Source organism: Lissotriton vulgaris, chromosome 4_1 (assembly GCF_964263255.1).
Source record: "Lissotriton vulgaris chromosome 4_1, aLisVul1.2, whole genome shotgun sequence".
NCBI lineage: Eukaryota > Metazoa > Chordata > Amphibia > Caudata > Salamandridae > Lissotriton > Lissotriton vulgaris.
In genome coordinates this window covers 26,413,127-26,426,541 of record NC_141691.1, presented here as the reverse complement: position 1 = coordinate 26,426,541, position 13,415 = coordinate 26,413,127, and the positions used below count along the sequence as shown (strand labels likewise).

The 13,415-nt window shown below is 41.5% G+C and overlaps 1 protein-coding gene across 1 annotated transcript in view; it reads right to left on the bottom strand.

Moving 5' to 3' along the window:
- The window catches only part of LOC147718260 (nicotinamide N-methyltransferase-like), a 66,435-nt gene extending 53,320 nt beyond the window's left edge, over positions 1-13,115 (bottom strand). The window contains exons 1-2 of the mRNA XM_086966665.1: positions 12,942-13,115; positions 7,224-7,431 (exon numbers count right to left, since the gene is read on the bottom strand). Of these exons, the coding sequence (XP_086822791.1) occupies positions 7,224-7,431; positions 12,942-13,089 (356 nt within the window). The 5' untranslated portion in view covers positions 13,090-13,115. The remainder of the gene's footprint in view (positions 1-7,223; positions 7,432-12,941) is intronic.
- Between the last annotated feature and the right edge of the window lie 300 nt (positions 13,116-13,415).

The window sequence follows — 13,415 nt, the reverse complement described above, 5'->3', positions numbered from 1 at the left end:
TTGGTCAAGGATTAAGGAAAAGTGCCCCAAATAAACCTTGACAGAATCGTCGGAGAAACCAGGAAACTGCTCAAGGTATGGGACGGGCTACCTCTTAGTTTCTTGGGAAGATCAAACACAATAAACACAATAAAAATGACCATTGTCCCCAAATTCACCTACCTCTTCAATACAATACCGTTGGAATTCAAGAGAGATAATTTGAAGAAAATACAGGGAGAAATTGCAAGCTTCATTTGGTCATCCAAAGGAACAAGGATCGCATGGAAAAAACTAAGGCGAAGAAAAGATCAAGGGGGAATTGCCAGCCCCGACCTCTTTGAATATTACAGGGCTTTCCAATTTAAAAATATGAGACCTCTTCTTAAGAACTACCAGTTTTACCCCGATCACTTACAAAATATGACAGGTAGAATAGATCACTTCCTATACAAATTTGGACACCCAAAATTCTTCAAAAAGATAAAATTAAAGATACTAGTCAATGCAGCAAAATTATGGTATCAAGTCAGAAGTACTTTGAACATACCTTACTATAGTTCGTTGGCCCCCATTTGGGAATCTCCAGGTACACCGGACTGCTTGAAAGACTCCATGGCCTTGCCCCTTAAAGCGTCAGGAATCAAAAAGTGGGGCCAGCTGATGACAGAAAACTCCTTAATCTCCTGGGACCAAATAGATACAATTTCAAGCTCATCTGTGTCTAAATTCAAATATTATCAACTCAATAGCTGGGCTAGATCACTCACGGAGAAAAAAAAGGGTAATGAGGACATGGAGAAAGAAATGGTGAAAATCATCCCAATAAAAAAGGAAATATCCAGATGGTATTGGGCCCTAATTACAGCAGGAGAAGAAGATTATCTAATCCCAGAAACAGTCTGGAGGGAAGACATACCAGAACTAGACTTACAAAATATCTGGCAAATATCACTGGAAAAATGTTGGACGACCATAAAAACGGCCAACTTGAAGAGAAACCACCTATTTACCATACACAGGGCCTATTGGACACCGAAAAGACTATCAAAATTCAAGGGGGCCAGCATAAAGACCTGCCCTAAATGTGGTTTGGAAAGGGCGAATGATCTCCATATGTTCAAAGAGTGCCCCCTCCTTGACTCCTTCTGGCAGGAAGTCGGAAAGACGATGAGTCTAGTATTGGGAAAACAGTTGGAAGTAAGTATAACTTTTATTATCTTTGGGATCGGCTCCAATATTGGTCGGGGTAAGTTAACAAAAAAACAAGAAAACCTGCTGTTTGTATTGGTATTACTAGCAAGGAGAGAGATATGCATAAACTGGGTCAAGCCAACACCTCCTTTACATGGGGAATGGCTAAACTCTATAATAAAAATAAACAGAAGCGATAGAAAAGGGAAACCCAGTAAAAAGTTTACATTTTGGGAAATCTGGGAAAATGACTATGAATCAGACACCTAACTGCACTAATACGGCCCCGGGAAACAAAGTCCAATGATTAAAGCGGTGACAATAATTCAGACTGGAAAGAGTCCCGTCGAGTAGCCAGGATGGCTAGCTCACCCCACAAAAAACGGAATTATTGATTATGATAAAGGACACAGGAGACCCCGAACTAATAACATCCGCTAAAGGGAAACTCCCCACCTCAGGACGGCTAACAAGGGGCAGTGAAGGTGCAATAGTTAAAAGGAACGGGCTCCCGACAAACTCCTTACACATATAATCGCAATATGAGGACAAAAAAAAAAAAAAGATCACCAACATCTATAACAACTTCAACATACAACTCAACACCCTTGATTCCGACAACCTTAAATAGCCAGCAAACTCCAGCCAAACCATCACCACTCACCACCTTGACCATCTCAGCCATCATGTCTTCCATCGACTCTGGGGATCGCACCAACCCCTGTCCCACCACTTCTACAACCTTGCAACAAACCCATTCAGCAGGCAACTCATCACCATCATAAACACCTCCATCTCTACAGCAAACTTCCCGGACAGGTGAAACATGCAAAAGTCAAACCCCTCCTAAAGAAAGTCTCGCTGACCCCAAAAAAGTGCAAAAAATTCACCTACCCAGCCATAGTTCTAGTAAAAAACATCAACAAGCAGCTCAACAAATTCCTGAAACAAAACCATCTACTGAACGCCTCTCAATCAATTTTCTGGGCCAAACACCGCACTGAGACCAGTCTGATTGGCTCAAAGATAATATCAGAACACTCCTCGACCGTGGGGACACTATGGCCCTGATCCTCTTTGATCTCTTTGGGGCATTTGACACAGTCTCCCACAACACCCTCATCAACAGACTCCACAACATAGGCATGCAGCAAGATGCCCTCAAGTAGGTTACCTCCTTCCTTGCAGAATGCACACAGAATAGCTTACTGCCGCCCTTCACCTCTGTACCCAAAGTCATCATATACGTTGTACAACAAGTATCATTCCTCAGCCCCACCCTGTTCAACCTGTACATGACCCCTCTCACAGACATCACTAGATCACCTGGACTTCACATCTGATACTCTCACTCACTGAGGACTCTTCCAACGCCACAACAAAATTCTGCAACGCCATGACCAACATAGCCAAATAGATGAGAGACAGCTGCCTTTAGCTCAACTCAGACAAAACTGATATTAGGACAGATATTAGGAAAAACCATCTCCACCTGGGACCACAACTTGTGGCCTGCAGAATTCGGACCCACAACAACATGGACCAACCATGCACACAACCTCAGCATCAGCCTCGTAGCCAACTGACCATGAAATAACAAAGTGAATGCAGTCACCACCTCCTGCTTCCACGCACTCTGCATGCACCACAGATGGATTCCAAACAACACCAGATAGACTGTCACTCAGGCCGTCTTCACCAGCCACCTCGACTATGGCAACACCCTCTACACCGGCATCTCCAACCACCTCCTCAGAAGAATCATCCTCGACATCCCCAAAAGAACCCACATTGATCCCCACCTGCGACATCTCCACTAGCTCCCCATCCAGAAATGATGCCAGTTCAAGTTCTTCATGCATGCCTACAAAGCCTTCCACAACCTTGGACCTGCCTATCTCAACTATCGACTGAACGCCCACCAACCAACTAGACACCTGCATTCCACTTCACTTGCACACACGCATCCCAGCCACAACAGTGGCCCCTGTCTCTCCTATATCGCTGCCAAGACCTGGAACCACCTTCCCCTCAAGCTTCTTACAGCCCCCTCGCTGGCATTCTTCATAAAGAAAGATCGCTACAAACCTCATCAGAGATCCTCCGAAGGTATCCCTTCTGGCACAAAAAAAAATCCTGCCTACAACGCAGGCACTCTTTCACATGATGGAAGAGTGCCTGCAGTGGCATTAGACAGCCAAAAATGTGCCAGTGCTAGAAAGGACAGGACTGTCCCATATAATATTACATTTAGTACATTCCTGCCCCGTGATGCAGAGCAGAATGGTGGTTAGCTGCATTGTGCTATGTGAACACATTTAAAATATGGCCCCACATTCATATTCCACCTGTATTGACCTAAAGGATGTGTCTACTTAGAGCAGGAAGCACTCTGTCTCGTTCTCCAACCCTGGTGGAAACCCACTCTTTTTCTCATAGGGGGGATTTTACTCACTCCTTATTGCTGGCCTGAGTCTGTATACCCCTTGTCCTCCCATGTAAGGGTTACACAAAACCTGGGCATGTACCTTTATGCAAATCTCTCAACAACTTACAAGAAGCACGGGGCAGCAATTATGATGTATTCAACTCAGGACCTTAGGCAACATCTCCCGTACATTGATAGAAGCCGGCATAACCCTTGGTAAATCTTTCATTTCAGTTTAGGCTGAATTATGCAAGTGACGTTAACTTGGCTAATCTCTGTCATCAATTTGTTTCAGGCATTTTAATAAACAATATATTTTCATCGTCAATTTGATTTCTTTATTGGCTGCCTGTCTGCTTCAGAGTATATTTTAAAGTCCGTACATGTGTCTGCCACATTTCACATCAATGCAGTTCCTGACATCCAAGTCGGTACCCTATACTCTTAAAAGGTACTTGTGCTCAGCCAACCAGTTTTTGCTTACTTGCCTTGAGCATGAAACAGATAATTTTAGAGGCAGATCTTGTTCTATTTCTAATGAAAAAATGGAATTCTCTCTATTGAACCTCAGTGCAGAAAGTCATTTTGCCATCTTCAGGGAAGTGATTAAAACTTTGCTCTGACTTAGATTCCAATGGACAGCCAATTTTCCTGCCAGGGAGCTACTCCTTCGCCCTGGTGGAGGAACCGCCCTCCAGATTCATTAATGCCTACAAAGCAGGTGCTGACATATAAAGATTTGTCAGGAGCCAAAGTCACAGCAGTTTCTGTCAATGTATTTTGATATTTGGTGCTGGGCTCTGGCACCAAAGAGTTCTCTTCTTCATTTAATAAACAAACCCTACTGTGTGAATTAAAGAAGAAAAAGGTAATGCCCTTCCTTGCCTTGGGAGTCTTTTCCCATGTGGATGGTAACATTATTTATTTTTTACTGTCCCTTATCTGCCACAGACTTGTTTGGTATTGTTCTCTTCTTTTTCAATATGGTAGTACAATCGAAAAAATACATAACTTGATACTATGTCACATGATATATTAAAGCAATATGAAGCCCAAGTAAGCCAAATTTCTATATTTAATATGTAGAATAGAATACTGTTGCTGGCTTAATTCACTCGAAAATAGAGCTATGAAAGGATTATAACAAAATTCTAACCCTATTATGAAACAACTGAAGAAACTGAGGTCCTCCTTGTATTCTTTTGTCCAGCTTATTGCTTGTAGAAGAAATGTGAGTTTCTAAAATGATAGTATGCTTTTTAGGTCGAGCCTAGAGTCAACGAAAGTGCTGCTCTCCTGAAGATCTGCTGTAGTTCAGTACGTGAGGAAATCCCTGCCTACTCAATCACCGGGTTCGGTTCAAAAGCTTTATTCGATCATTCAGTAAACAATCATAAAAGCACACAAAATATTACATACATGTCCGGTAAAAAAATATTAAAACATTCAGAAAAAATGCAAGATTCAGTACGATTACACAAGGGGAAGAATAACAATCAGCATAGCAGCAATATATACAGGAAAGGGTATATTCACAGTTAGGTTATGAATTCCATACTTTTCCGAGCGGACACTGATTTTAGGATAAAAGTCGCAGTGTAAAAACAGACATCTGGAACATCAAGTGCAAATACAAATCTCATAGCAGTTTTAACAGTGGACACAGAATATTTCTTAAGAAGGGGTTTAAGATAAGCAATACGGAGATGCAAGTACAAGGGGCAGATTAGCTAAAAGTGCACAGTACTCTGTTTGGAGGTTCCGTCCCATGGACAGGGGGATGACGTGTGTTTTTTCATCAGGGGGAAGGCCACCAGATTATGAACAATGCCAAATCAAATCTAGTGAGGACCTACTGGTGACATTGCTTGGTGACCACTTTTAGGTACTTTGAAAAGCCATAGCCTGCCAGGTTGTTAGAGTTGTAAAATAAATGTGATGTAAACTGGCTACTGGCTTCTCTACGCAGTTTTGCTTTAACCCCCAGATAGACATGTTTGAGCTCCTGTTTTGAGATGTTAATGGCACTTACTGGGTCCTCAAAAACGTCCAGATCAAACACGTCTCTATATGAAGTCAAAACATATTTAAGCCATGGGATCAGGCTAAATTTATCCAGGCGGATGCAGTCGTTAATTATTCTCCTAGTGAAGCCTGTTTCATCCTTGGCCCAGATGAACCTCCAAGCCCTTAGGGGCCTCAATCCTGTTAAATCAGTCAAATATTCCAACCCCACCTCTTTATGAACCAACTCATTTGAAGCCGACGTTGGGAGACAAAGAAGCCTCTTTAAAAAGTCATTTTCGGCAACTTGCAAATCCCCATGTTGGCAGTGCCCCTAGACACCCGAACCGTAGAGTGCCACTGAAGCACATCTATGTTGGTAAACATTTAACATATCATGTGTACGGCGACTGCCTAGTTTAGAAGAAAATCTAAAACCCCCTGAGGCCCCCTTACCCATCTTAGCCTTTATTTTGATATGGCTGCTACTGTACAATGATAAAATAAGCAAAACATGTCCTAAGTTGTTCTATTTTTTAATGTTCTCTTACTATTTTAAATGCCAAAATGTTGACCTTTCATGTTGTTTATGTCCTAATAAACTAAAGGCATGGTATAAAAACAGATCAGCCAAAAATAGTGGTTGGGTGTTGTGTGCCAAGTTCTTTTAAAATATATGTAATACACTGTATGTATCATAAAACTGCATTGCAAAATGTGAAGTTACATCAGGTGTCAACAAAGCTGGCCTAATGTATTATAAATAGGTAGGGCACTTTTTGTTACTCCCAATTACTGACTCTAAAAATTAGGATAAAGGTTTACAGGGAACAGCATACCACAGTCCATGTATTTGAATTCCAAAATGTATTTTATTTTTCAAAGCAGTCCATGTTCCTAACAGGAATCTGCTCTACTGCTACAAACAAAATCCTATTTGAGAAAATCATTTACAGGAGCAGACACCCCAACACAATTCCTAAAAGGGAAACTGTCCAAAGTAACAACATTCCTCGTCTCAATGTTTTATCACCTCCTTCCAGGATTGAGTAATGTTTAAAAATGGCATTACCACAATTGCAGTCACAAGCCAGTGATACATATAAATGCTAATTATAATTTGCGATTCAGAATGAGTTAGTAAACTCTTTTGCAATACAAAAAGTCTCTACCAAATCATAAAGTGTATTTAGTACATGGCAAACCACCATTCTTATGAAAAGATAATTATTTTGTGCATCGAGAAATGGTCAGAGGCAGTGTTTTCATGTTTGCTCACATACGGGTTCAAAGATGGAAAAAAAATTGACAAACACCCCACAAATCTCTAGTATAAACAACAAAATAATTGCCATGAAGCAGCTGCTCACCTCTGGAAACTTTGCCATTGCCTTCAGAAGACGCCTCCAGACCTGGCTCTTCGAGCAGTAGCAGCACCCCTCCCCCCTCCCCTCCGTGCCTTGGGACCCTCTCGGGTAAGTAGCGCGCTTTACAAGTACTCTTATTGATTGATTGATTGCTTTTATGCTAGGAAACCTGCTGCTCTCGGCACAACTCATGCTGGCAAGGTAAACAAAGGTAGGCATTTGCAATACATCATCAGGTGCAGAATACATACCTGTTGCTCTGAAAATCACAAACCGCCTTTGCTACATGACTCCAGTCCACAGCTCCAGGTTCATTTTTCCACCACTTCTGCATCACTGCAATAACCTGATCAGTGGAGCCACCAAGAACAATGTCTGAAAAATAGTCACAGGCTGGAAAAACCCATTGGATGTAAGGACCACTAGAGAGATTGATCAGCAGCTCCCCTTTCACACCACCTGGTAAGAAAAAGGTACAGAAATGGATTAATGATTACATATTTTGAATGAAATAAATTAAATTAACCTCTGGTAACCCCTTGGTAGTTTGGCACAGAGCAACGAGGCTTAACTTAAGGGGCAACACTTCTAACAGTGAAACAGGGAAAACACCATTCAAAAAGATACCACACCTGGTTAGAAAACTAGAGCTTAATTTAATTAACAAAACAAGACCACAACTACAGAATATAATACGTAAAATTTGAGTTATGAATTTTCAAACCATAACCTGAAATGTAGTACTTATAAGCATAACGCGCCAACTGGGGCTATCTGGTCATGCTTGGCCAGGGACATCCAAAGGTTCAGGCCAACCACTATGGAGTTTGGGCCCGATATTAGGCCTAGGCTTGTCCTTCTGTAAAGTACCTTAACTGTGTCATCAATGTAGCCAAGATGCGAGAAGCAAAGGGGCGATGTGTTGTCATCGACCCACAGGATGAAGGTGATCCAACAGCTTTGAGCCACGCAAAGTTGAAGATGCATCCGAAATGGAGTATCTGTGCAGAGTAGTCAGTGATACATCACCATTAATCTTCTCAATGGTGGTGATACTTCTGCTGTTGAAGAGATACACTAGTTATGATCTGCAGAGTTGACAGTGATGCATTAATTCTGCTGGAGCAGCACTTCAGACCCACTTCCAAGGGTTCAGGACTGGGTTGGCACCACTTAGCAGGGAATACTCACCAAAAGACTTTGATGTTCCTGAGCCAGGAGGCAAGCCAGCAAGCTCTAGGAGCCACTTTGTTTCTGGATGCAAATGATGTGGGACCAATCCTTCTCACCATCACAAGGAGGACATCAGGCAACAGGTCAGCACAGCAGAGTGGCATTCCTTCAGCAGCACATCAGTCCTTCTACCTGGCAGAGTATCCACAGATCCAGAAGTGTACTGAGTTTTTCGGGTAAAAAGTCCAGTCCTTATTCACACTGGTGCCTGTGATGTGAGGGATACTTCAAAGAGGGGCTTTGAAGTACTCAGAAGAAGTCCCTTATCCCCCTGGCTCCAGACTCAATACAGTGGGTTAAGCAGATTATATTATTCAGGTTTAATTCTAAGGCTGTGAGCAGTTCTTTCCTCCCACCCTGCTAATGAGGGCCCATCAGGATTTGGATGGCCCATCAAATCATATCCAAACCCCAGACGTGTATTGGATAAAGGTTGCAGGCACACTGGGCTAAGCAGAAAAATGCCATCTTTCTAAAAATGGTATTTTTGAAATTGTAATGATAACTTACCTTTTAATAGGATTTATAATTACTGTTCCACAGGTGATAATGTACCCACACCACAGGGGAATTGCATCTCACATTTTGGAGGAGCACTGGGTAAACTTTCTAAGGGACCACTTGAACCACCAAACCAGGCAAGTTGTGATAGGTCAGTCAGCCAGGGAAATACCAGAGTACCCCATCACAGGAGCCTCACAAAAGAGACAAAAAATGTCACACCACTGCCGGAATCAGTTTACACACATTACGACAAATCCAGGGCCTCAACCATACTCCTGATATGGGGGCACATTGCAAAATTAAGAAAAGAAGTGGCCCCAGGGAATAATGGCATTCCCCTCACACTCTTAAAGGGTGGAAGACTGTGCAGGAAAGTTGGACCCTCTTTTTCTTGTAGTCAGATCCCTTGGTATAATCCCAGCTTCATGGAAAGGCTCAACAATCCCAGCAATCCATACAAGTGACAACTGTTTGGTACTGCTTAGATGCCCTGAATGACAATGAGGTAAAATTGTTTGCAGGAAGAGTGCTAGCATATCTCACATCTTGGGCAGAGGAGAGCGAAATAATTCCACTCCACCAGACAGGTTTCTGTAAAACTTCAGGCAAGACAAGAAACATCTTGACCATTTCCCTACCCACAGACATGGCAAAGGCCTCCAATCTGCTATTATACCTTAGCTTCATCGACTATAGCACATCCTTTGACCATGCAGATAGGGCAAGACTGTGGGGGAAGCTGGCCCACTGGAATATTGCCCATGCTCTACTAAGCATGCTGATACTTGTTCACATGGACACATGGATACAGGTGAAACTAAAAGCTGGTATACACCTTTCCAGACGGGTACAAATAAACAATACACTAATGACCTAGGTCAGTTTAGGGCATTCAATTTTGAAAGAGCTGGTGTGTTGCTTATCGCAATTTTGTCTCTCCACAGACACACCTCCCACTTCTCATCAGTAAGGGGTAGGGAATACACCAGTCAGTAGCCCATCTTAAAAAAAAGCCCGCTCCCTATCCAGACAGAAGCGAAACCACACCAAAATGTGATGAAAAAAATATGTGGTAGCGCGATAACACCTCACGGGCGCACCACTAATGGGACCCCTGGGGACGGCCCTGTTATCATCATCGGTGCTATCGGGCTTAAAGAAAAGTGTCCAAATGAAAACCAACTGTGTTACCAGTAATAAGTGCAGTGGAAAAACATACAAAAAACAGTGATGTCACACAACATAAAACATATATACACAAAACCACGCATACAGCACGAACAGCTAACTTTATTCTTGTTCTTCTATGCTGTTTGCGTATATTAAAAAAGTGAAAATGGCTACTTCCTATAGAGCCATGTTCTCCTTGCCAACATGTTTCATTGCCATGGTAATATTCAGGCAATTTCTTCAGGGCAAAAACCTTTTATGCCACTGCATTGGACACCAAGGTTTCAAAGTACTGTCATGGGAATAAAAGCACATAAACACGAGTTTAACTTAAATGCACTACATGTATGTTTAAATAAGCCACTGTGAAAGCCACGCAAAAAATGTCATATTTACCCTCTATCGGCCAAAGTTTCTCATACCAGCCGAGAGGTCTTATACACAAGGTTTTTTGGTTATCTCCATTTGTGAGTAACCTAGCCACTCCTTCCGTTATCCTTAGCTGCAAAGACAACATCACACAACTGTGAGCAATCCTCACTTACCCTCTTTCTTGATACAGATAGATATCGTGTTTAGACCCAGCCAGAATAGCCCCCTTATTCTATTTTACCGGTAATAGGAGCGCAGTCGGCTTTCTATCATCCCTCGAGCACTTTCTGACTCCGATTATTCTGTATTTACGTTCTTGCACTCTGTGATGAACCAATCGGATTGGATGCGCTATTCTCGCGCTATTTAGTGGCCATGTTGTATTGGGGTCCACCTCATAGTGTGCTAATAAGGCTATACTACAGCGTCGTCTTATCGCGAGATCGTAGGAGAAATGTCCTACTCTCGCGTTGTTTGGCGGCCATCTTGCGTTGGGCAATGCTTCGTTAGATAGAATTATGACTCTACCGTAGCGTCCTTCTCTCGCAAGATTACGCGATGTCTAGACAATCTAAATCTTTTTTCTCTCAACGTGTATTGGAATATCATAGATATAGTAACTGAAGTGAATAGTATCGGGTTAGGATTATATCTTAAAGTTATATTGTAAAGTTTCACCGGTGAATTTAAAAAAATGTTTTTAGAAAGGAGTTGTATGATGTTATATGATGGATGATGTATACTACAACACCATACATGTACTAGAAGTCAGTGTAGAGTTGTATATTTACACAGATAATGTATTAGGAGTCCAGTTACATTTAATGAACATTACTACTGTTTTCATGGTCTTATGCATATTTCAACTACAGTTTGGATTTATTAAACTTCTATTGTGAGACACCCTCACAGATAAAAAGGAACATCGCAGAACAGATCTAACGCAGTTTGTTCCATTCAAGGAGCTCGTTCAGTCCACTTTGCTCACTTCCTTCCTTATAGATCCATCTGGCTTCTTTTGTCGTAAGCAGTCTCTCCCCTGTTTGTGCCTCTCCAATTACTTTTTCCAATATCACCCAGGTGAAGGTATGGTTATTCCTGTGGCAGTGTTGGACTAACTTGGTTGTAAGTCTTCCTGCTCTAATAGTACTAAGATGTTCTTGTATTCTTAGTTTTATTTTGCGTGTTGTTAGTCCGATATATTCCAAACCACATTTGTGGTATTACAATTGCTGAACTGCCTCACTGTCCATGTTCTTCCGGATTTCAGTGTTATGGTCGAAGTTTTTGCCGTTATTGGACATACGGAACAGTTTCCGCATGGATGGTGGCCTTTAGGCAGTGTACTAGTTTTTAGGTCAGTAGATGGCTTCACCCTCATATGCACTAGTTTGTCTTTCAAATTACACGCAAAATATACCAGATCGTCGTTCCTCGGATTATCGAGATGGGTGATCTGGCTCTTAACGTGCAAGCCGTTGAAATTCATAGGCATTTGACTGTGGCACTAGGGGTTGTGTTTTGCACAATAAGTGGAAACAAACGGCGTGGAACTAAGGCGCACCCTTGGTTTGACGACACTTGTAAGAAAGCAAAAAGGGATCTCCTCACGGCAATTAAATCCAAAGATAGTGTAGAAATTAGGCTATCTAGACTCCTTTATAAAAAGGCAATTATTAGGGGCAAGAGGGTGTGGGAAGAAACAAGGTGGGAGGACTTGAGATCTGCGCTACTCTCTAAGGACGCCAAGTCATTTTGGTCCATTGTTAGCTCAGGTGTAAAAGGGGGAGGACAGGCCATTTCCCTGAATATTGTGCCCTCAGTATGGGAGGCACATTTTGGAGCACTTTATGCAAGTTTGGAATGTGACGATTCTTTGTGCCTTGGAAGGAGGTGGAACCTGCCATAGAAAGTCTGCTCCAAAAGAAAGTTCCGGGCCTTGATTCCCTCCCAGCTATTCATATTTGGGACAAGCTAATGGGTTTAGGGGCTACGTTTTGCGTCTAATGTGAGGTTGATTTTAGTTTACATTATCTATGGTAGAATATCTGCAGCTGTATTATCATGGAGCAGTGAGATATAAAAGATTCATAAAAAGAACTAGGGCAATATATTTGTATATTCCATTCATGAAGCAGCATGCTTTTACCATCAGAGGATTTTATTGGGACCAGATCTGTAACATAATTTCTCCCATCTCAGTCACTAGTGCCTTCTATATACTGAGTTGCAGAAACAGCCTCCTGTGTTTTATTCCACTTTTCCAGTTTTGAAATGTACATTATTGGTGCAGCATCAGTGAAAATAAAAACCATTATTGACATTCATCTTGCTTTTCAATGCACATTGTACATGACGTTAGGGATTGATTGTAAATAAAAAATGTACATTACAATGTACTTTTCATCATCAATGTGCTTTTGACGAGAGCACAAGATTTTACATTTTATCATTCTGTCAACTATCTATTCCTACTTTTGATTTCACTAGCAACACAAATTTGAAATACATTTATTATTCATTTTTGTCTTTAAATAACTAGAACTGGTGAAACAGTTAATGCACCAAAAGCAAAGAAGCACTCACAGTATTTTTCAGAATTCTATGAATAAACATAGAACATATATTTGTACGACAGTAAAATTTCTCCACATCTTCAGCTCGGATAACAGGAGTTATAAGAAACATACCTGAGGTGAATATTGAGCTGAAAGAAGGTAAAATCTGAATTACCGCATCATCAAAGAAGGCAGAATCCTTTGCAGTAAATGTTTCCAGCGCCATAGGTGCATCCAAGTATTGTTCATGGAGCTCCTTCAGCTCAGAAAATGATGCCATTTTCAATTATTCAAAGTTTCAAACTCGACTCCTTCTGTGCGTACACCTATTTTTATATTAAGTCATCTAAATTACAAATGATCGATGAACAGAATTCAGTTTGATTTGAATGTGCTCCAAACCTCATGCAAATTCTATTCTTCTTTAATGTCAGCCGAGTGATGCTTAGAATTATTTAGCACCCTGTTTGCAAAGTATAATGTTGTGAGTTGTGCCTCATGTCCCATCATCTTAATGTAAACAGATACAGCAATGCTATTTCTGCCACTATAATGAATCCTTCATAATATGCACTTGGTATTCATTCTTTGAACAAGCTTGGTTTT